At 37.1% G+C, this 26,060-nt stretch overlaps 1 protein-coding gene across 2 annotated transcripts; it reads left to right on the top strand.

Moving 5' to 3' along the window:
• Positions 1-618: 618 nt before the first annotated feature.
• Positions 619-25,227, top strand: LOC145323817 (uncharacterized). Of its 2 annotated transcripts, none has more exons than XM_080166375.1 (12): positions 619-990; positions 1,720-1,830; positions 2,793-2,895; positions 3,075-3,136; positions 19,024-19,104; positions 19,261-19,372; positions 19,531-19,640; positions 23,574-23,654; positions 23,950-23,970; positions 24,483-24,547; positions 24,815-24,867; positions 25,096-25,227. In XM_080166375.1, exons 1-11 carry the CDS (start codon positions 926-928, stop codon positions 24,826-24,828), a joined length of 825 nt encoding a protein of 274 aa, XP_080022501.1. In that variant the 5' UTR covers positions 619-925; the 3' UTR covers positions 24,829-24,867; positions 25,096-25,227. The 2 variants fall into 2 exon arrangements, with proteins under 2 accessions (XP_080022501.1, XP_080022502.1); XM_080166376.1 differs by having other exon boundaries at positions 25,103-25,209.
• The last annotated feature ends 833 nt before the right edge of the window (positions 25,228-26,060 follow it).

Raw genomic sequence — 26,060 nt, 5'->3', positions numbered from 1 at the left:
TATGTCCATTGTTTTGGTCGAAAATTTAGGCTAATAGACTTGTTTTTTTGACGTCAAACTTTTTACATTATAATTGCAGTCAAGAATGCCAATGTTAACCTGTCCGTCTGAATTCATGAGCTTTGCTCAAATAGACGTTGTTGATTATATGAGTGATTTTGTCCTTGTGTTCATATTAGGATATTTTTGAAGTAATCAATATATTATTAATTGGATGTTGCACCAATTTTCACCATTTTCATTTACAATGATCAAGTGATGCCTGCAGCTAGCTAAAAAACGATATCCCCTATTCCCATCCCCTTCCTTCCTACTGGAAGACCGAACTGGTCAATAAATGCGGTCCATATTAGCAACCTGAATTGACGACAAATTTTCTCCTGTCAATATATCCACGTATATCTTATATCCATTTATAAACTAATATGCAACTCAAGGGTACAAGGATAGGATGATTGCGACAATAATAATCTCCGACAAACACATAAATTTAAAACAAGCCTGCAGTACCTGGTAAATATTTGGGAGGGAAGAAAATGGTGAGGATTGGATTAACCACCATTTTCCTTTCCCTCCCTGATAAAACTAGATTTATTTCTCAAAAATTTTGTTTAGTTAATTTCTAAACTTCAAGTGAGCACATCAGTGAAAATCGATATATTAATACTTGAATGTTGCACCAGATTTTCATGTACTCTATCCTCCTACTGGATGAACGAACTACTTATAAATATAAGCTAGATTGGCAACAAATTTTCCTCTGTGAATCAATTCACGTATATCCTCTATCCATTTGTTTAATATTTTGGATACAAAGAAGCCTCTCTGATAATTAGTCCATCCTTCAGATTGCCTATCCGATGAACATGAGCTACGCTGCGTTTGGATAGTCTTATCCTTGATTCATTGCTTGCAGATCATTTTAATGGAGGAAAAAGGGTTTGTAGTTCTTGGAGCTGGTCTCCCAAGGACTGGTACAACGTCTACAAGGTAATAACATACATACATTAATACTCAAGGAAATCAATCAGATATACAGACAATAAAAATAATAGATTTGTTTGATTTAAGAAAATTCGAGGATAGAAATGCGGTATAAAATTCGATCAGTTGAGGGAATAATCAAGAATAATAACAAAGTCGAACTATAAATAATGAAATCGAGTAGTATATCTAAATAATTTGATATTTAGCTAATAGATGGGTAGTTTACGATTAAGCTAATGATAGAACAAATATTTAACTTCCAGCCATTGATTTAATAATTTCCATAATGTATATGCTGATCATATATTTATTAAATTTTGTAACACTAGCGGCTTCGCCCCTAGCCTCTAGGGGCTTTGCCCCAAGAATTGATAAAAAAATTAAGGCAAAATTCGTAAAAGGACCAGGGAAATCTTCAGCAAAAAAAAGGACCAAGGAAATGTCCTGCAAAAAAATTTTTTTTTTTTAAATGAGGGGGAAATTTTTGGTTTTTTGGGGGGTTGGGGGTGTCCCACCCCACAAGAAAATAGCCTAAAACCACCACAGGACCAGTAGGTATATTCCCTGAAAAGTAGAATCCGATCGGTTCAGTGGTTACCGAGATCTTAAGCTTCAGACGGACGGACAGACAGACAGACATCAAGCTACTTTGTATTATAGATTTAAATAATTAACTTTGCATATCAATAGTACTATTAAATCAATGTAAAAAAGAACGTTATTTTTTTCTAGGGAGGCTCTGACAATTTTGCTGAAGGGTGATATCTACCACATGAACACCGTAGCATATGAAAGACAAGATCATCATCCCCTATGGAGAAAAGCATTAGCTGGAAATGCAAGGTAGGTAAAAAGAGCCTTTAAAGATTTATTTTGTTCATCAATAAACTATGAAGATGGTAAACTATTACTAACTAATTCTATGCCAGTCGAACTAAACAGTCAAGGATCTAGGTATGTAACATTAGATCAAATATGTAATATTTTACAGATCTTAAATCTCAGGGACTCCTTTGTTTAAAGTGTTTGTGAAAAATTTAACAGATTTTCTCGTATTCATTCGAATCCGGTGGATAGGAACCGGTTCTCATCCATACGAAAAAACTATGTCTAGCATATATCCAGCTTTCTACGAATATAAAAATGTACAATCATAAGATTAAAACCAGTTTTTTTAGCCGGTGCCTCCGGCACCTCGGGGCTAAAAAAAACTAGTTTTAATCTCATAATTGTACATTCTATATCCGCGGAAAGCCGTTTATAATACGATACGAGAAATAACTATTCTCGTATTCATTCGAATCCGGTGGATAGGAACCGGTTCTCATCCATACCAAAAAAAACTATGTCTAGCATCGTATTATATCCAGCTTTCTACGAATATAGAAATGTACAATCATAAGATTAAAACTAGTTTTTTTAGCCGGTGACTTCTTCACCTCGGGGCTAAAAAAACTAGTTTTAATCTCATAATTGTACATTCTATATCCGCGGAAAGCCGTTTATAATACGATGCAAGTAATAACTATTACTAATTTTGGGGATCAATCATGAATGACAAAACATTAAATTTTGGGGCATAAATGCACAAATAAAAAATGTAAACACACAGTACAAAAAAGGGGTAATATTTTAACTATAGCAAAATTCTATTTTTGCTGAGTTTGGACCCCTAGATATGAATATGTTTCAGTTTAAGGTTTGGTTATATTTAATGCTACACTTTTGAATAAATCTACCTTGTATACATATCTTCAACAAAAATTTATAATATCTCAATTCAACTTAATTATTTTTTATCTAAGTGATGATGATTGGCACACAATCTTGGCTGAATACAGAGGTGGGTTGGATTACCCTATTTCTTTCTTCTACAAGGAAATTTATAAAGCTTATCCAAATGCTAAGGTGAGATTATTAGATTTAAAGTTCAAACATTGAAGGGTTTGTTTTCATATTGTGAAAAAAATAAATAAGTTTTTTTTTAAAAACCCGGTAATTAGAACTAAAATCATTTCATACTACCACTTTTGAATTTTATGTTAAGCAATTTATGATATCTTACATGTACAATACATTTTCTGCAGGTTATTCTAAATGTCCGAGACCCCAAGAAATGGTATCATAGTGTAAATAACTCAATCAGAAAGTAAGCATTGATATCTTTTCAAAGTAACAAAGCTACTATATAACTAGATTATGTCAGTATGTATGTTGCTAGCTGGTGGTTGCAGCAACCAAAGGCTAAAACTTTGAATATGAATAACTCATAAACTAGTGGTTCAATTTCATGAGTACTACTACTCTACATTTGATTTTTTTAAATGGTGAAAGTGATTTAATCTTTCGGGTATAGTCCTTTCCATGACATCGCTCCATATGGGGCGATGATTTTCTATAGCTCCTTCAAGGAGCTATAGCATAGCCTCTTATCATATGGAGCGATGTGAAAGCCCCTTTTAAGGAGCGTTCATATCGCCCCTTATGATAAGAGGCTATGCTATAGCTCCTTCATGGCCTCTTAATAGCTCCTTTGAAGGGGCGTTAATATCGCCTCTTATGATAAGAGGCTATACTATAGCCCCATGATGGCTTCTTCATAGCCTCTCCATCGCCCCTCCGTAGTCCCTTACCTTAATTTATATAACATCCCACTTGATGGCCCCTACATCGCTCCTCCATCGCCCCTTCTCCAAATTTATATTACATTGTACTTTGATGGCCCCTACATCGCTCCTACATCGCCCCTTCATCGCTCCTACATCGCTCCTTCATCGCTCCTTCTCCAAATTTATATTAAATTGTACTGTGATGGCCCCTACATCGCTCCTACATCGCTCCTTCATCGCTCCTACAACGCCCCTCCATCGCTCCTCCATCGCTCCTTCATCGCTCCTTCTCCAAATTTATATTAAATTGTACTGTGATGGCCCCTACATCGCTCCTACATCGCTCCTTCATCGCTCCTACATCGCCCCTTCATCGCTCCTTCTCCAAATTTATATTACATTGTACTTTGATGGCCCCTACATCGCCCCTCCATCGCTCCTACATCGCCCCTCCATCGCTCCTTCATTGCTCCATCTCCAAATTTATATTACATTGTACTTTGATGGCCCCTACATCGCCCCTCCATCGCTCCTACATCGCTCCTTCTCCAAATTTATATTAAATTGTACTGTGATGGCCCCTACATCGCTCCTTCATCGCTCCTTCATCGCTCCTACATCGCCCCTTCATCGCTCCTTCTCCAAATTTATATTACATTGTACTTTGATGGCCCCTACATCGCCCCTACATCGCTCCTCCATCGCTCCTTCATCGCTCCTACATCGCCCCTTAATAGCCCCTTACCTAAATTTATATAACAAAGCTCCTATATAGCCTCTCCATCGCCCCTTAATAGCCCCTTACCTTAATTTATATAACATAGCCCCTACATAGCCTCTCAATCGCCCCTTAATAGCCCCTTACCTTAATTTATATAACATAGCCCTACATAGCCTCTCCATCGCCCCTTAATAGCCCCTTACCTTAATTTATATAGCATAGCCCCTACATAGCCTCTCCATCGCCCCTTAATAGCCCCTTACCCTAATCTATATAACATAGCCCCTTCATCGCTCCTTCTCCAAATTTATATTACATTGTACTTTGATGGCCCCTACATCGCCCCTACATCGCTCCTCCATCGCTCCTTCATCGCTCCTACATCGCCCCTTAATAGCCCCTTACCTTAATTTATATAAAAAAGCCCCTACATAGCCTCTCCATCGCCCCTTAATAGCTCCTTACCTTAATTTATATAACATAGCCCCTACATAGCCTCTCCATCGCCCCTTAATAGCCCCTTACCTTAATTTATATAACAAAGCCCCTACATAGCCTCTCCATCGCCCCTTAATAGCCCCTTACCTTAATTTATATAGCATAGCCCCTACATAGCCTCTCCATCGCCCCTTAATAGCCCCTTACCCTAATCTATATAACATAGCCCCTACATAGCCTCTCCATCGCCCCTTAATAGCCCCTTACCTAAATTTATATAACAAAGCTCCTATATAGCCTCTCCATCGCCCCTTAATAGCCCCTTACCTTAATTTATATAACATAGCCCCTACATAGCCTCTCAATCGCCCCTTAATAGCCCCTTACCTTAATTTATATAACATAGCCCTACATAGCCTCTCCATCGCCCCTTAATAGCCCCTTACCTTAATTTATATAGCATAGCCCCTACATAGCCTCTCCATCGCCCCTTAATAGCCCCTTACCTTAATTTATATAGCATAGCCCCTACATAGCCTCTCCATCGCCCCTTAATAGCCCCTTACCCTAATCTATATAACATAGCCCCTACATAGCCTCTCCATCGCCCCTTAATAGCCCCTTACCTAAATTTATATAACAAAGCTCCTATATAGCCTCTCAATCGCCCCTTAATAGCCCCTTACCTTAATTTATATAACATAGCCCTACATAGCCTCTCCATCGCCCCTTAATAGCCCCTTACCTTAATTTATATAGCATAGCCCCTACATAGCCTCTCCATCGCCCCTTAATAGCCCCTTACCCTAATCTATATAACATAGCCCCTACATAGCCCCTTCATCGCTCCTTCTCCAAATTTATATTACATTGTACTTTGATGGCCCCTACATCGCCCCTACATCGCTCCTCCATCGCTCCTTCATCGCTCCTACATCGCCCCTTAATAGCCCCTTACCTAAATTTATATAACAAAGCTCCTATATAGCCTCTCCATCGCCCCTTAATAGCCCCTTACCTTAATTTATATAACATAGCCCCTACATAGCCTCTCAATCGCCCCTTAATAGCCCCTTACCTTAATTTATATAACATAGCCCTACATAGCCTCTCCATCGCCCCTTAATAGCCCCTTACCTTAATTTATATAGCATAGCCCCTACATAGCCTCTCCATCGCCCCTTAATAGCCCCTTACCCTAATCTATATAACATAGCCCCTACATAGCCTCTCCATCGCCCCTTAATAGCCCCTTACCTAAATTTATATAACAAAGCTCCTATATAGCCTCTCCATCGCCCCTTAATAGCCCCTTACCTTAATTTATATAACATAGCCCCTACATAGCCTCTCAATCGCCCCTTAATAGCCCCTTACCTTAATTTATATAACATAGCCCTACATAGCCTCTCCATCGCCCCTTAATAGCCCCTTACCTTAATTTATATAGCATAGCCCCTACATAGCCTCTCCATCGCCCCTTAATAGCCCCTTACCCTAATCTATATAACATAGCCCCTACATAGCCTCTCCATCGCCCCTTAATAGCCCCTTACCTAAATTTATATAACAAAGCTCCTATATAGCCTCTCCATCGCCCCTTAATAGCCCCTTACCTTAATTTATATAACATAGCCCCTACATAGCCTCTCAATCGCCCCTTAATAGCCCCTTACCTTAATTTATATAACATAGCCCTACATAGCCTCTCCATCGCCCCTTAATAGCCCCTTACCTTAATTTATATAGCATAGCCCCTACATAGCCTCTCCATCGCCCCTTAATAGCCCCTTACCCTAATCTATATAACATAGCCCCTACATAGCCCCTTCATCGCTCCTTCTCCAAATTTATATTACATTGTACTTTGATGGCCCCTACATCGCCCCTACATCGCTCCTCCATCGCTCCTTCATCGCTCCTACATCGCCCCTTAATAGCCCCTTACCTAAATTTATATAACAAAGCTCCTATATAGCCTCTCCATCGCCCCTTAATAGCCCCTTACCTTAATTTATATAACATAGCCCCTACATAGCCTCTCAATCGCCCCTTAATAGCCCCTTACCTTAATTTATATAACATAGCCCTACATAGCCTCTCCATCGCCCCTTAATAGCCCCTTACCTTAATTTATATAGCATAGCCCCTACATAGCCTCTCCATCGCCCCTTAATAGCCCCTTACCCTAATCTATATAACATAGCCCCTACATAGCCTCTCCATCGCCCCTTAATAGCCCCTTACCTAAATTTATATAACAAAGCCCCTATATAGCCTCTCCATCGCCCCTTAATAGCCCCTTACCTTAATTTATATAACATAGCCCCTACATAGCCTCTCAATCGCCCCTTAATAGCCCCTTACCTTAATTTATATAACATAGCCCTACATAGCCTCTCCATCGCCCCTTAATAGCCCCTTACCTTAATTTATATAGCATAGCCCCTACATAGCCTCTCCATCGCCCCTTAATAGCCCCTTACCCTAATCTATATAACATAGCCCCTACAAAGCCTCTCCATCGCCCCTTAATAGCCCCTTACCTTAATCTATATAACAAAGCTCCTACATAGCCTCTCCATCGCCCCATAATAGCCTCTTACCTTAATTATGTAACATAGCCCCTACATAGCCTCTCCATCGCCCCTTAATATCCCCTTACCTTAATTATATAACATAGCTCCTACATAGCCTCCCCATCGCCCCTTAATAGCCCCTTACCCGAATTTATATAACATAGCCCCTTAATAGCCCCTTACCTTAATTTATATAGCATAGCCCCTATATAGCCTCTCCATCGCCCCTTAATAGTCCTTTACCTTAATTTATATAAAATAGCCCCTATATAGCCTCTCCATCGCCCCTTAATAGCCAATTTATATAACATAGCCGCTACATAGCCTCTCCATCGCCCCTTAATAGCTCCTCACCTTAATTTATATAACATAGCCTCTCCATCGCCCCTTAATAGCCCTCCATCGCCACTTAAAAGCCCCTTACCTTAATTTATATAACATAGCCTCTATATAGCCTCTCCATCGCCCCTTAATAGCCATTTATATCCTCCTTCAAAACAGTTATACACCTTCCCAGGATCTATTGGAAGCTACCCTATAAAGGAGAACCATATCGGTTCTGCAGTTAGCGATCTTCTTTGATACATACAGACAATGATCCTGTTACTTTTTATAAGGATTAAAAATAAAATGGCCTAAAGCCATCTCATTACCCATAGGAAGCTTCACTGTAAAGGAGAACCATGTCGGTTTAGTGGTTAGCAAGGTACAGACAGACATACATACAGACAAAGATCCTGTTACTTTATTATAAGGATTAAAATAAAATAGTTATTAACCTCCCCAGGACCTATGAGAAGCTACCCTATTAAGGAGAACGATCTCAGGACCTATAGGAATCTTCACTGTAAAGGAGAACCATATTGGTTCAGCGGTTAGCAAGATCCTTCGGTACAGACAGACATTCATACATACAGACAAAGATTCTGTTAATTTATTTTAAGAAATACAGATAAAATTGTTATAAACCTTTCCAGGCCTAAAACCATCTCAGGACCTAATTTCTCGACAACTCGAGTTAAGTTACTATATTATTTTTACAATGTTTAACTTATCTGTTATTATTGGCTGACGAAAAGTTTGGGCAAAAAAAAAGATTTATTCTTCAATGAAATATCTCTCCAGTATAATTTTGGCAAGTGCTAATTTATTAAGAATAAAGTTTGCCACAAATTTACCAAAAAATCTCATTGTCATTTCGCCAGGGAGGATTGGGATAGTTCCCAAAGTGTTATAAGTTGGCTTATCCAAGAGTGCTGTCTAGTCTCCAAAGTTTTATAATACCGTTTTCTTATTCGTTAGATTAACAACCTTGGGGACTTTTTATTGTTTAGTGATTGTTTAGTTCATTAAGTTGAGTGTCTAAATGTTTCAACCACTAATTCTAAACTAAAGAAGGGGTAATTTTGTGAATCATCAATGGGAATAATTAATATATAAACATACATATATATAAAGTGTTTTTTTTATGAGAACATTTTTGAAAGCAATTTTACCCTACTTATAGTTATCAGAATTTAATGGCTTATTCTCTTCGTTTTTTATAACCATTAACAGAAAAGCAAAAAAATATTTCAGTTTTTATTTAAAAAGTACAGTAAATTCAAAATTTCAAAACATGGGTGTCAACATCTAAAATAGTTATTTCTTGCATCGTATTATAAACGGCTTTCCGCGGATATAGAAAGTACAATTATGAGATTAAAACTAGTTTTTTTAGCCCCGAGGTGCCGAAGGCACCGGCTAAAAAAACTGGGTTTAATCTTATGATTGTACATATCTATATTCGTAGAAAGCTGGATATAATACGATGCTAGACATAGTTTTTTCGTATGGATGAGAACCGGTTCCTATCCACCGGATTCAAATGAATACGAGAAATGGTTTTAGCGCATTTTTCTAATGCTCAAATCTTCTACCCTTTCCAAGAATGGAGGGAGTACATTGGGGGGCCAGTATTCCCTCCCTGGTTGAGATATGGCCTTCAAATTTCAAAATGTTCTAGTACATGTCACAAATAGTATCTATATAAATTTTTAGCTCTATATCTCAACTTTGAAGCGTTTTGCAGCCATTCTTGCAAAGGTAGATTATAAGAAAAATGCACTAAAACCATTTTTAGATGTTGACACCTAAGATTTAAATTTTTTAATTTACTGTACTTTTTGAATAAAAACTGAAATATTTTTTGCTTTTCTATTAAAGGTTATAAAAAAAGAAGAGAATAAGCCATTAATCATTAAATTCTGATAACTATAAGTAAGGTAAAATTGCTTTCAAAAAAGTTCTCATAAAAAAACACACTGTATATATGTATATATATCATTTTATCGACACTCGTCTTATCCCTGTAGATCTCTGATTATCAGAGCATTTTTGAAATATTTGCTGCTTATTTTTTGGCTGCCTTTGGCAAAATAATTTTTTTTCATAAAAAATGTATACAAAATTATCGTATTAATTTGGTAAATATATCATTGCACTTGAATTATTTTTAAGTCACTAACGGCTAATCCCATAGATGACCCTAGGAGTACTTTAATGAATAGATGTGGTGGAGAGGGGGGGGGGGAGGGGGAAGGTTAAGAATTTAAGGGAAGTGATACCTTCCGGGGGCTGAAAGTGTTGGTCCCCTCCCCAAAATGAAAACTTTTCCTGCGAGTAAAATAAGCTTCAATGTAAAGGAGAAGCATATCGGTTCAGTTGATACTGATAAACATCCTGTTACTTTAATGTAAATATTAGTTTAAGGATAGTCTGTATAATCTCAGGGAGAAAGGAAACATTAGGCAATTTTTACAATAGTCTCCAAAGTTTTATAATGAAGTTTTCTTATTCGTTGGCTCAAAACTTTGGGGACTTTTGTCATATTTTGGTTGTAGTGTTGCAATTTTGTGTATCGTTATTAGGGAAGGATAAAAATTTATCGGCCATTGTCTTATTCCTTTAGATCCTCGGTATAATCAACTGAATAACAGTTCCAACAACAAAAATTAAGATATTGCTTCGCTTTTTATGGACAAATATCCTGTTATTTTATTATAAGGAAAAAAAATAAACTATCTTAAAATCATCTCAGGACTCAGCGGTTAGCAAGATCCTACGATATAGACAGACAGACATACATCATATCGGTTTAGGAGCAAACGAGATCCTTTGCTACAGACAAAAAAAAACTTTGTATATCGACTAGCGGCTACGCCCCCAGCATCTATTGGCTCTGTATTCAAAGGGGAATGAATAAAAGCCTAAAACCTTCCCAGGACTTAAAATAGAATAGCCTAAAACCATCCCTCGACTTAAAATAAAATAGCCTAAAGCCATTACAAGACAAATATTAAGCTTACCTGAAATAGAAAGCGCAATCTGTTTAGTAGTTATTGAGATCTTAAGTTTCAGAACAGAAAGCCTTACTAACGTGGACAAACGCAGGATATTTCGGACAAATGTCGGAGTGGACATTATATAAGTAAAACGCAGAAGTGTCTATAATATCTTAAAAATTAGGTTTCAACAACATTTGTTTAGTTATTTCTACACAGGTTAGGTTAGGTTAAGATATAAATATACAAATAAGCCCCCTGCAGGGGTTAGGCATATAAAAAACATATTTGACAGTTGTAAACAATGTGAGAAAAAAATATGTTTTAGTTTAATGAAATGTTCTATCTGTTTCAAACCTTTGCCTTTCGATAGAACTTACCTACTTTGGAAAACTGTCAGACTGATTTTAAAATTTCAGTCTGTGAGAAAAGATATTCAAGATTTTTTTTTTGTTTTGAAAGATTTTTATCTTATAAATAAAATTAAAGACACTCCTGCGTTTTACATAAGCAATGTCCACTCCGACGATTGTCCCATTCCTAGGTTTGTCCACTCCAACGTTTGTTTATGTTTTACTACTTTATATAATAGGATAATATGTATTCTTCTTTTATATTTCTCTTTTCTTATTCACTTGCAGCTGCGCTCTTTTTAATGTAAGGAGGCAGAAAAATAGCCTAAACCAATTAGGGGCTTAAATCTGAAAATGAAATAGCAAAAAACCATCCCATGACCTATGTGAAGCTTCCCTTAAATGGAGAATTTAGTCAGTTTATGAAATTTTTAAGCTTCAGACCAAAAAAAATACTTTTTTTGTTAAAAGAGAAACAATTAGGGTTAGTCCTTTCGTCATTGCTCTTCTCATTAAGTTAAGCATGTGGTTTTCTCTGCTATTGTTAAAGATAGACTGTTGAGATTTTTAGTGAATATTCCCATGACATATGTATATCCAGTCTATAAATTATTTTGTCTGTCTCTCAATTATGCTTCAAAAGACTTAGGTTTCGTGATAATCTTTGAGTAATAGCATATTCTCTTAAAGTCTGCTCTATAACTTACTTTGTCTGTTTGTCCATTATATGATCCTTATTCAATATTCTATTTAACTAAAAAATTTCATTCTCTTAGTTTATTTTTTTTTCTTTATTTCATTATGTTATTATATTATTTATATTTATTTTATTAATTCATTATATTTTCATTATAATTTTTCTTTTTAAATGCGAAACTTTTCTATAGTAAGGATTGGTTTGTCCGTACGTCCAAACGGTTAGACGACATTTTCTTTAATTTAGACATGTTATAAATATCCTATCGATTTCAAACTTTGCAGAATGATTTCTATAACAGTTGGGTACAATACTATATTCATTACTAGAAAGTATGTACGTCCATTTTTTTTGTATAATATCATTGTCCCATTCATCTGGGTTTTGGAGTAATGTTTCTTAGGACAACAAGGTTTAGTATTATAATCAAATACTAAAAATAAAATTATGCCCTTTTACTATATTCTATACTAGCAGATTCGCCCCTAGCCTCTAGGGGCTTTACCCCAAGAGGTGATAAAAAATTTTTTTGGCGAAATTCGTAATAGGACCAAGAAAATCTTCAGCAAAAAAAAAATGGGGGGGGATTTTTTTGTTTTTGGGGGGGTTGGGGGTATCCCACCCCCCAAGAAAATAGCCTAAAACCACCACAGGACCAGTAGGTATAATCCCTGAATAGTAGAATATAATCGGTTCAGTGGTTACCGAGATCTTAAGGGACTGACAGACAGACGGACAAACAGACAGACAGACGGATGGACAGACATCATTCTACTTTGTATTATAGATTTACGCTAATTTTAACAAAATTTATGTTTGACCTCCTGATTTTAGAGCTTTGCTTTTGTGAATGTTGTTATCCTTGTTATCTTGCTTTTTTTTCCTTTTTCATAACCTATTATATAAAGTAGTAATCTTTTTTTGTCTGTAGAAAAGCTAACCGCTGAACCTATATGGTTCTCCTTTACAGTGAGGCTTCTTTTAAGTTCATAGAGGGTTTATAATTATTTCGAGGGAGGGTATCTCCACCCTCCCAGAAAATTCACCCCAAGAAAAATATTACCCCATCCCCTCAAAAAATCTTTTTAACTTTTTAAAAGCAAAGCTTTTCTATATTAAGGATCAGTCCGTACGTCCGTAACGGTTAGCTATTTTCGTTAATTTAGGCATGTGATTCCTGTAGTAGAAAGGTACGATTTAGAAAGTCTATAATCATTATCAGAATATCCGTACGTCCATTTTAAGCATACTAATTATTAACTTACAACAAATTTTTATGTATCAAAATTATCCGATTAATCTGATTTCTGGGATACTGATTCCTAGGACAACAAAATAGAATGTTATAAGCGAATCATATCTATAAACAAGTCCAAAAAATGTGAGTACGTCCTTAAGCATTTTCCTGCATGTAAGCAATTTCTCAATAAATTTACTTACAATTTTGTTTCGAATTTTAAATTTATGTTCTGACTATTCAGTTCTGACATTCTACATTATTAATGTTCATTAAACTTTTTTCTACCGTTTCAGAGCTTTGCTTTTATAAATGTTGTCATCCTTGTCATCCTTTTAAAACTTAAATTTAAAACTGTAGAGGGTCACATTCCTTCCTTACCTTAATGCCCTACCTTCTATAATGAAGGGGCAATACAATTACAGAGGCTGTACAGGAGCCATAAAGGGCCTATGTTATATAAATTAAGGTGAGGGGCGATGAAGAGGCTATGAAGGGGCTATGTTATATAAATTAAGGTCAGAGGCTATTAAGGGGCGATGGAGAGGCTATGTAGGGGCTATGTTATATAATTAAGGTAAGGGGCGATGGAGATGCTTTGTAGGGCCTATGTTATATAAATTAAGGTAAGAGGCTATTAAGGGGCGATGGAGAGGCTATGTAGGGGCTATGTTATATAAATTAGGGTAAGGGGCTATTTAGGGACGATGGAGAGGCTATGTAGGGGCTATGTTATATATATTAAGGTAAGGATTATATAAATTAAGGTAAGAGGCTATTAAGGGGCGATGGAGAGGCTATGTAGGGGCTATGCTATATAAATTAAGGTAAGGGGCTATTAAGGGGCGATGGAGAGGCTATGTAGGGCTATGTTATATAAATTAAGGTAAGGGGCTATTAAGGGGCGATGGAGAGGCTATGTAGGGCTATGTTATATAAATTAAGGTAAGGGGCTATTAAGGGGCGATTGAGAGGCTATGTAGGGGCTATGTTATATAAATTAAGGTAAGGGGCTATTAAGGGGCGATGGAGAGGCTATATAGGAGCTTTGTTATATAAATTTAGGTAAGGGGCTATTAAGGGGCGATGGAGAGGCTATGTAGGGGCTATGTTATATAAATTAGGGTAAGGGGCTATTAAGGGGCGATGGAGAGGCTATGTAGGGGCTATGCTATATAAATTAAGGTAAGGGGCTATTAAGGGGCGATGGAGAGGCTATGTAGGGGCTATGCTATATAAATTAAGGTAAGGGGCTATTAAGGGGCGATGGAGAGGCTATGTAGGGCTATGTTATATAAATTAAGGTAAGGGGCTATTAAGGGGCGATTGAGAGGCTATGTAGGGGCTATGTTATATAAATTAAGGTAAGGGGCTATTAAGGGGCGATGGAGAGGCTATATAGGAGCTTTGTTATATAAATTTAGGTAAGGGGCTATTAAGGGGCGATGGAGAGGCTATGTAGGGGCTATGTTATATAGATTAGGGTAAGGGGCTATTAAGGGGCGATGGAGAGGCTATGTAGGGCTATGTTATATAAATTAAGGTAAGGGGCTATTAAGGGGCGATTGAGAGGCTATGTAGGGGCTATGTTATATAAATTAAGGTAAGGGGCTATTAAGGGGCGATGGAGAGGCTATATAGGAGCTTTGTTATATAAATTTAGGTAAGGGGCTATTAAGGGGCGATGTAGGAGCGATGTAGGAGCGATGGAGGAGCGATGTAGGGGCGATGTAGGGGCCATCAAAGTACAATGTAATATAAATTTGGAGAAGGAGCGATGAAGGGGCTATGTAGGGGCTATGTTATATAGATTAGGGTAAGGGGCTATTAAGGGGCGATGGAGAGGCTATGTAGGGGCTATGCTATATAAATTAAGGTAAGGGGCTATTAAGGGGCGATGGAGAGGCTATGTAGGGCTATGTTATATAAATTAAGGTAAGGGGCTATTAAGGGGCGATTGAGAGGCTATGTAGGGGCTATGTTATATAAATTAAGGTAAGGGGCTATTAAGGGGCGATGGAGAGGCTATATAGGAGCTTTGTTATATAAATTTAGGTAAGGGGCTATTAAGGGGCGATGGAGAGGCTATGTAGGGGCTATGTTATATAGATTAGGGTAAGGGGCTATTAAGGGGCGATGGAGAGGCTATGTAGGGGCTATGCTATATAAATTAAGGTAAGGGGCTATTAAGGGGCGATGGAGAGGCTATGTAGGGCTATGTTATATAAATTAAGGTAAGGGGCTATTAAGGGGCGATTGAGAGGCTATGTAGGGGCTATGTTATATAAATTAAGGTAAGGGGCTATTAAGGGGCGATGGAGAGGCTATATAGGAGCTTTGTTATATAAATTTAGGTAAGGGGCTATTAAGGGGCGATGGAGAGGCTATGTAGGGGCTATGTTATATAGATTAGGGTAAGGGGCTATTAAGGGGCGATGGAGAGGCTATGTAGGGGCTATGCTATATAAATTAAGGTAAGGGGCTATTAAGGGGCGATGGAGAGGCTATGTAGGGGCTTTGTTATATAAATTAAGGTAAGGGGCTATTAAGGGGCGATGGAGAGGCTATGTAGGGGCTATGTTATATAAATTAAGGTAAGGAGCTATTAAGGGGCGATGGAGAGGCTATGTAGGGGCTTTTTTATATAAATTAAGGTAAGGGGCTATTAAGGGGCGATGTAGGAGTGATGAAGGAGCGATGGAGGAGCGATGTAGGGGCGATGTAGGGGCCATCAAAGTACAATGTAATATAAATTTGGAGAAGGAGCGATGAAGGGGCTATGTAGGGGCTATGTTATATAGATTAGGGTAAGGGGCTATTAAGGGGCGATGGAGAGGCTATGTAGGGGCTATGCTATATAAATTAAGGTAAGGGGCTATTAAGGGGCGATGGAGAGGCTATGTAGGGCTATGTTATATAAATTAAGGTAAGGGGCTATTAAGGGGCGATTGAGAGGCTATGTAGGGGCTATGTTATATAAATTAAGGTAAGGGGCTATTAAGGGGCGATGGAGAGGCTATATAGGAGCTTTGTTATATAAATTTAGGTAAGGGGCTATTAAGGGGCGATGGAGAGGCTATGTAGGGGCTATGCTATATAAATTAAGGTAAGGGGCTATTAAGGGGCGATGGAGAGGCTATGTAGGGGCTATGCTATATAAATTAAGGTAAGGGGCTATTAAGGGGCGATGGAGAGGCTATGTAGGGGCTATGTTATATAAATTAAGGTAAGGGGCTATTAAGGGGCGATGGAGAGGCTATATAGGAGCTTTGTTATATAAATTTAGGTAAGGGGCTATTAAGGGGCGATGGAGAGGCTATGTAGGGGCTATGTTATATAGATTAGGGTAAGGGGCTATTAAGGGGCGATGGAGAGGCTATGTAGGGGCTATGCTATATAAATTAAGGTAAGGGGCTATTAAGGGGCGATGGAGAGGCTATGTAGGGCTATGTTATATAAATTAAGGTAAGGGGCTATTAAGGGGCGATTGAGAGGCTATGTAGGGGCTATGTTATATAAATTAAGGTAAGGGGCTATTAAGGGGCGATGGAGAGGCTATATAGGAGCTTTGTTATATAAATTTAGGTAAGGGGCTATTAAGGGGCGATGGAGAGGCTATGTAGGGGCTATGTTATATAGATTAGGGTAAGGGGCTATTAAGGGGCGATGGAGAGGCTATGTAGGGGCTATGCTATATAAATTAAGGTAAGGGGCTATTAAGGGGCGATGGAGAGGCTATGTAGGGGCTATGTTATATAGATTAGGGTAAGGGGCTATTAAGGGGCGATGGAGAGGCTATGTAGGGGCTATGTTATATAAATTAAGGTAAGGAGCTATTAAGGGGCGATGGAGAGGCTATGTAGGGGCTTTTTTATATAAATTTAGGTAAGGGGCTATTAAGGGGCGATGTAGGAGCGATGAAGGAGCGATGGAGGAGCGATGTAGGGGCGATGTAGGGGCCATCAAAGTACAATGTAATATAAATTTGGAGAAGGAGCGATGAAGGGGCTATGTAGGGGCTATGTTATATAGATTAGGGTAAGGGGCTATTAAGGGGCGATGGAGAGGCTATGTAGGGGCTATGCTATATAAATTAAGGTAAGGGGCTATTAAGGGGCGATGGAGAGGCTATGTAGGGCTATGTTATATAAATTAAGGTAAGGGGCTATTAAGGGGCGATTGAGAGGCTATGTAGGGGCTATGTTATATAAATTAAGGTAAGGGGCTATTAAGGGGCGATGGAGAGGCTATATAGGAGCTTTGTTATATAAATTTAGGTAAGGGGCTATTAAGGGGCGATGGAGAGGCTATGTAGGGGCTATGTTATATAGATTAGGGTAAGGGGCTATTAAGGGGCGATGGAGAGGCTATGTAGGGGCTATGCTATATAAATTAAGGTAAGGGGCTATTAAGGGGCGATGGAGAGGCTATGTAGGGCTATGTTATATAAATTAAGGTAAGGGGCTATTAAGGGGCGATTGAGAGGCTATGTAGGGGCTATGTTATATAAATTAAGGTAAGGGGCTATTAAGGGGCGATGGAGAGGCTATATAGGAGCTTTGTTATATAAATTTAGGTAAGGGGCTATTAAGGGGCGATGTAGGAGCGATGAAGGAGCGATGGAGGAGCGATGTAGGGGCGATGTAGGGGCCATCAAAGTACAATGTAATATAAATTTGGAGAAGGAGCGATGAAGGGGCTATGTAGGGGCTATGTTATATAGATTAGGGTAAGGGGCTATTAAGGGGCGATGGAGAGGCTATGTAGGGGCTATGCTATATAAATTAAGGTAAGGGGCTATTAAGGGGCGATGGAGAGGCTATGTAGGGCTATGTTATATAAATTAAGGTAAGGGGCTATTAAGGGGCGATTGAGAGGCTATGTAGGGGCTATGTTATATAAATTAAGGTAAGTGGCTATTAAGGGGCGATAGAGAGGCCATATAGGAGCTTTGTTATATAAATTAAGGTAAGGGGCTATTAAGGGGCGATGGAGGAGCGATGTAGGGGCCATCAAGTTGCAATGTAATATAAATTTGGAGAAGTAGCGATGAAGGGGCGATGTAGGAGCGATGAAGGAGCGATGGAGGAGCGATGTAGGGGCCATCAAGTTGCAATGTAATATAAATTTGGAGAAGGAGCGATGAAGGGGCGATGTAGGAGCGATGAAGGAGCGATGTAGGAGCGATGTAGGGGCCATCACAGTACAATTTAATATAAATTTGGAGAAGGAGCGATGAAGGAGCGATGAAGGAGCGATGGAGGGGCGATGTAGGAGCGATGTAGCAGCGATGTAGGGGCCATCAAGTTGCAATGTAATATAAATTTGGAGAAGGAGCGATGAAGGGGCGATGTAGGAGCGATGAAGGAGCGATGTAGGAGCGATGTAGGGGCCATCACAGTACAATGTAATATAAATTTGAAGAAGGAGCGATGAAGGGGCGATGTAGGAGCGATGGAGGGGCGATGTAGGAGCGATGGAGGGGCGATGTAGGGGCCATCAAAGTACAATGTAATATAAATTTGAAGAAGGAGCGATGAAGGGGCGATGTAGAAGCGATGGAGGGGCAATGTAGGGGCCATCAAAGTACAATCTAATATAAATTTGGAGAAGGAGCGATGGAGGAGCGATGTAGGAGCGATGTAGGGGCCATCAAGGGACTAAGATATATATAATAGTGAAGGGGCCATGAAGAGGCGATATTTAATTAAATAGCCCCTTGGGATAAGAGGACATATCATCTCCTCTTTAGAAGGGGCGATAAAGGAGCGATAAAGGATCATTTAATCGCCTCTTAGGGCAAGGGGCTATTAAATCGCTCCTTTCAAGGAGTCATAACATCGCCTCTTGTTATATGGGGCTATTAAATCGCTCCTTTCAAGGAGCCAATACATCGCCCCTTGTCATAAGAGGCGATCAATTAAAATCATCGCTCCATATGGAGCGATGTCATGGAAAGGACTATACCCAATCTTTCTTGTGCTTAAGACTCATTGCCATAACCAAGCTACCAATAGAATTGTAGGCTAATTAAACAAGCTGTTTGAGATCTTACTGTACAAATACCTATTTATTTCAGAGCTCATGGAACAGTATCTAGCTGGCCTTGTAGTTGGTTTATGAGGTTTTTAGGCAAATACTCAATTGTTCAACTTGTTGGGTAAGATACATAAACAGTTTGATAGAAAGATCATCTTTAACGGATAGATAGAGTAGAGTTCTTTTTTAGTTATATTAATGTGTTGAAAAAAAGGAACTTTAATTACTTTAGATAATAAATGATGCAACTGTTACGTTTTAATCTGTTTTTTTTTAGTCAAATGTCAGATACCCCTCCAAAGAATAGTACAACAGGTTTGGGGATGTTCTCTACTGTAGGGAAGGGAGAGAAAGAGGCAGTTGAATTCTTTAATCAGCATGTTGAAGAGGTAACTAAATTGATAAACAATAAATTTTCAAATATCCATCTATTAAAAGAAACACAAAGACCATTTTTTATAGAGAGGCCTTCTTACTAGAAAATTTTCAACAGAAATTAATCAATTTCTGTTTGAGTCTGGGATGTAATGAAAGATTAATATTCTAGGTAAAATCTGTTATTCCAGCAGAAAATCTTTTGGTATGGGAAGTGAAAGAAGGTTGGGAACCACTCTGTGAGTTTTTGGGACTACCTGTACCAGATATTCCATTTCCAAAGTAAGAAATTTCATAGACGGATTGGCTGAGGGATTTTATTTATGTTCAAATTTAACTTTTTTGTTCAAGTAGGCTAAGCAGTAGCAATCCAAAGAATTATGTCATTGGCTGCAGCTAAAGACTTGCAAATTGTCCATATATAGGCAAGATTCAGTTTATTGGTTGCCCTATTTGGTAGTTTTTTGTTATCCATGCAAGCAGGAATGCCTATCACTGCACATTGGGGCAAATCAACCAAAAAGGGGATTTAATTATTTAGTACCCTTAAAATTCATCCCACAAAATTTTCATTTTATACTTTTTTGTAGGCAACTTAACAACGAACAAATTTGCTTTTATGTTTTTTTCTGTCATTTGAAAGGAACATGGAGATAAAGGTCATTTAATGAAGGTAGATAGAAAATTACCGGAATAACACCCCACGAAAATAGCCCCCCTTTACCCTATCCATCTATCTATTAATCTCTCTGTCCATCCGTCTATCTATTCATCTATCTATCCATCTATCTATCCATCTATCTATCCATCTATATATCCATCTATCTATCCATCTGTCTATCCATCTATCTATCCATCTATCTATCCATCTATCCATCCATCTATCTATCCTTCTATCTATCCATCTTTCTATCCATCTGTCTATCTATCTATCTATCCATCTATCGATCCATCTATCTATCCATCAACTATTTATCTATCTATCCATCAACTATCCATCTATCCATCCATCTATCTATCCATCTATCTATCCATCTATCTATCCATCTATCTATCCATCTGTCTATCCATCTATCTATCCATCTGTCTATCTATTTACTCATCATCTATCTATCCATTTATCTATCCATCTATCTATCCATCTATCTATCCATCTATCTATCTATCCATCTTTCTATCCATCTGTCTATCCATCTGTCTATCTATCTATCTATCCATCTATCGATCCATCTATCGATCCATCTATCGATCCATCTATCTATCCATCAACTATTTATCTATCTATCCATCAACTATCCATCTATCCATCCATCTATCTATCCATCTATCTATCCATCTATATATCCATCTGTCTATCCATCTATCTATCCATCTGTCTATCCATTTACTCATCCATCTATCTATCCATCTATCTATCCATCTATATATCCATCTGTCTATCCATCTATCTATCCATCTATCTATCCATCTATCTATCCATTTATCTATCCATCTATCTATCCATCTATCTATCCATCTATCTATCTATCCATCTATCGATCCATCTATCTATCCATCAACTATTTATCTATCTATCCATCAACTATCCATCTATCCATCCATATATCTATCCATCTATCTATCCATCTGTCTATCTATCTATCTATCCATCTGTCTATCTATCTATCTATCCATCTATCGATCCATCTATCTATCCATCTATCTATCCATTTATCTATCCATCTATCTATCCATCTATCTGTCTATCTATCTATCTATCCATCTATCGATCCATCTATCTATCCATCAACTATTTATCTATCTATCCATCAACTATCCATCTATCCATCCATCTATCTATCCATCTATCTATCCATCTATCTATCCATCTGTCTATCCATCTATCTATCCATCAACTATTTATCTATCTATCCATCAACTATCCATCTATCCATCCATCTATCTATCCATCTATCTATCCATCTATCTATCCATCTGTCTATCCATCTATCTATCCATCTGTCTATCCATTTACTCATCCATCTATCTATCGATATATCTATTCATCTACCTATCCATCTAACTATCCATCAAAGTGTTCAAAGTGTCAAATTTGGGGTCATAGAATTCATTTCAGTAAAAGGGGAGAGGATGGTGTAAAGGGGGTGGATGGGGATTCTTATTTTAACAAGCTACAAGTTTCACTTAATGATAAATCCATTATAAATGTGGGCATTATTGACATAGATTTTTATTAGCTAATATCTATATTTATAATGATATTATGATTCTTGTTTACTGTTTATATGTATACTAGCGGCTTCGCCCCTAGCATCTATGGGCTTTGCTCCAAGAGGTAATTAAACAAGGATGACAACATCCATAGAAGCGAATCTCTGAAATGGAAGGACAAACGAACATTAACACTTGTGAAGTGTAAGAACTGAATATTAATGCATGTCTATAAAAGATTGTAATTAAAACTGATTAAATATATGTTACTGTTTAAGGAAATACTGACGTTTTTGGGGCTTGATTATAGAGATGCTTCGCTTATAACACTATACCTTAATGTACTAAGAATAAGTACTGAGTATTCAGTAAATCAGATGAATAGGATATTTTTAACATTCAAAACCATTATTTGTTGTCATAAAAGTAAAAAATCAGCTTGTTATAAAGGACCAGTAGATATATTCCATGAAGAGTAGAATCTAATCGGTTTTGTGGTTACCGAGATCTATTGGTACGGACGGACAGACAAACATACATCAAGCTACTTTGTATTATAAACACCCAGGGATCTAAGGAACAAAACAATAACTGATTAATGTATGTACTTGTACATCCCCAATATAGATACATTAAATAATAAATTATTTTACAAAATTGATTGTCTGTAGATGACAATTAGTGGTTGAAAAGTTTTGATACTCATCTTAATGAACCAACCAATAAAAAATAAATCAAATTTCCTAAAGTTGTTATGCCAACGAATACAAAAACGTTATTATAAAACTTTGAAGTTTGGGGACTAGTGTAATGTCCCCTCCCTTTCTAAATAACACTGAAGACGCTAAACATGAAGACCATGTAACTACAAAACTTAAAAACAAAGCATTACCAATAGACAGACAGATAGACTACTTGTTAATTCATATTTAAAATGATTATAAGAACACTACGTTATTTGAATGTTAGCTTTACCTTTCCGCAGTGAGGGAGGGGACATTGGGCTGTTTATAACACTAGTCCCCAAAGTTTTACAGTTGTGTGTTCAAACATTTTAACTACTAACTTTGATCTACACAAGGGGTAATTTTGTGTATTATCATTGGGGATGTACATCAATTTATTGACCTTTGTCTTCTCCCTTTAGATCCCTGATATTTGTAATAATCCATAGAAACGCTTATTTAGTTACATTAAAACATCAAACATAAAAAGGTTTAGATTTAGGTTTAGCACCCCCCCCCCTTCCCTCCCCTCCCCATCATTTAGTCAATAGAACTTGAAAATATTCATTATCAACTTATATTCAAAGTCTGATCAAATAAATATTTCTCATAACTATGTTTTTGCGTCTTTTATTTATATGTATTACATCTTACATTTGACTTTAAAAGCGCATTTAAAAGCTTTTTCTTACAATCTTTTCTTGCACCCACCTTTAGAAAACGGGCTAAAAACCCCTACGGGGGCGCGGGGGGGTAAATGAAACCAGTACAGGCGATTATAATATGTCTTTGCGCAATCAAATATCGTTTTTTTAGTCGGTGGCAACCAGTGAAAACATGTTTCCTGATACTGTCTACTTAAATGTTGATTTTAAAACAAACAAAAATAAACTAAAATCTTGACTTCAACTAGAATTATTTAGGACTAATTTCTTCAATTTGTGTTTTTTTCTTTTATACTGTCAAAATATATGTAATGCATGACTCATCAAAAGTTATTTTGTCTAATTACGTTAATTCTAAGAGATTTTATAATACTTTTAAAATTGTTGGTGAAACACAAAAAGTATGCCTTTTTCTGTAAGAAAATTTTTGCATTTCTTGACTTCCCTGCATTAGAATGCTTACTTGAAAAGCGTATTTTTACGATTCCTTTGAAATCTGATGTACATTGGGTATGATAATACTCATAGAATGTTTAAAACTTGATTTGGGGGTGGTGAATTGATGCCCCTTGTTGCCCCTATGTGCACTGTAAAAAAATCTTATAATATTTTAGTATAAATGACACCGCTGATATTGAGAAAAGACGCAAACGTCTGTTGAAAATTTCCTACCTGTTTGTACTTGGTATCCCTGCGATAGCCTGATATCTAGTTGCCGAAAGTGTACGCAGTTTCCTGAGTGTTTCCTCATCCTAGCTCAATATTTACTACTAGCTAAAAAAGCTTCAAACTTCAAAAAAAAAAAATCAAAATTTAAAAAATTCAAATTTATAATGTATATTGTATAAATCGTTTACACATTCAAATTTTGATTTTTTTTAAGGGAAGTTTGAAGATTTGTAGCTAGTAGTAAATATTGAGCTAGGATGAGGAAACACTCAGGAAACTGCGTACACTTTCGGCAACTAGATATCAGGCTATCATCCCTGCTGCAGTTGGCGCCATTTCTTGGTGAGTATTTATATGAACATGACAATTATTTCAAGCAGTGCATAAATAAATTTCTCTTCTCTTTTAAATGCTCCTGTATCTTAAAGTCTGTACTAAGGTGTTAGTTTGATAAAGTAGTCTTGGAATGAGAGGGATCAATAGCTTTTCAACATTATCTTGTAACTAGTAGAGGCCTCTAAGGTCACTTGAGGAAGAGGGGGAGGGTAAGTCGACCTTCCACTTTTGTGAGGGTGAAGAAACCCTCTTCAAAGAAGTTATAAACCTCCCTTGGCATCTAACAAGGTTCACTTTAACGGAGAAGCAAATCGTACAAGGATTTAGAGATTTCTTAAGCTATAGACAAACAGACATCCTGATACTTTTTAAAAAGCACTAAATTTTTCAACATTCTCAATTGCATTTGGTAACCTAAAAATTAAGATACCCTCTCCTATCAAAATCTTAAATAATTTGACAAGCCTGATTTACATTACATTTAGAATTGCTTAATGGATAACATTAAAATATTTAAGGTACATGAATATAAAAGAACCAACAACTTTTATGGGCATTGGGGCATGCTACCTTCTATCCCTAGGTAAACCATTTATATTTTTGTACCAGTCTGGGTTATTGTGTCGTGTGCTTTTAATAAAACATTTAATATTTAAGTTTATGCAACTGATGTATCAAAACCAGTCAATTTCCATGTGTCAAAGTATGCCAGATTAAATCACATGATTCTACAATAAACAAAGAAGTATATAAATTTTCTAAAGTTTGAGTAATATTAAGCATAGCTGCACTACCAAGCTAATATGAAAATTTGAATAATGATAATATATATAAAATTTCATAATTTCAGGGTTCATGAAATGAAAGATTGAACATGTTTTCCATAAACTGGTTAAAACCCAGGTAAATTATTGCAGCCATTAAATTTGGGCTTGATGAAAAGCAGCATGACATTACTTTGCAGATTGGGCGAGTGAGTGTGAACCCAAGAGTGGTGGGGGGGGGGGGGGGGTGGTGGTGTGGAGGCAATGTGATGTTTTCCCTTGTGAATGATCTTATTTAATTTAATACAGGTGGATATGAAATTATTACTTATGTAACAATAATTTAGAAAATATTGTTTTATTCTAGGGTTAAGGACTAAAACAAGACACAAAGAACTCAAGAAGCTACCTTCAAATATTTTATTTAATTATTTATTCAGAATTTTTAAAAATTGTCAAAATTAATAAATAAATATAAAAGTGTAATATTTATACAATTGAATATTGTCAGTGTTTTTTTGTAATTAAAAAAACACAGTCAGTTATAGAGCAGATGTTCAATGTCCTGAAAAAACATAGAAATTAGAAAATCACGAAACATTTTTTTTATAAATATGTGTACTTGTAGCAATACTATTGACCAATAGACCAAATATAAATTACATACTGCATGGGAATTTTCACCAATAATTTCAGCTGTCTACCTTGAATAATAGCTGAGAAATTTACATTTTCCCCATTCCGTTCCATACAAACAGATAGACGGATGGATATTTCAAACCACAGAGTAGCCTTGTTCCATGAGATTTCTGTGCAGCTGTGATGTACCAATGTGCGCATGCGCGAAGGGAGAGGTTGCTTGATTTTCTCATAATACATTACCTTATACACAAAAGACAATGTAGAAATAAAGATTTATTTAGAATTTTTTTTAAAATTTGGTGCCACCTAACCGACTTTGACCGGAAGCCACGACCGACACAGACCAGATATCCTTATAAGATCAACTCTTGCCGACGTATAATTACTAAACTTAGTCATGAAGACACAACTCTCTATCTTACCTACAAAAAAAATGACATTGAAAAAACTAGAGGGGGGAGGGGTCAATATGACCCCCCCCCCCCGATCTGTAAGGGTTAATGAAAAGTACCAAAGAGATGCCAAAGAAAGAAAAGTGTTTAGTTCATCTATATTGCTAAGTAGATCTATGTCTTTCTGAAACTTATGATCCCGCGCGGGATATCCCGGTAACTGCTGAACCGAATGGAACCTACTCTTCAGAGAATTTATAGATACTGGTCCTGCGGTGGATTCAAGCTATTTTGTTGG

Source organism: Acartia tonsa, chromosome 7 (genome assembly GCF_053477335.1).
Source record: "Acartia tonsa isolate MP-2025a chromosome 7, ASM5347733v1, whole genome shotgun sequence".
NCBI lineage: Eukaryota > Metazoa > Arthropoda > Copepoda > Calanoida > Acartiidae > Acartia > Acartia tonsa.
Note: the sequence above shows the minus strand (reverse complement) of the source record. Positions and strands in the feature narration are given on the sequence as shown.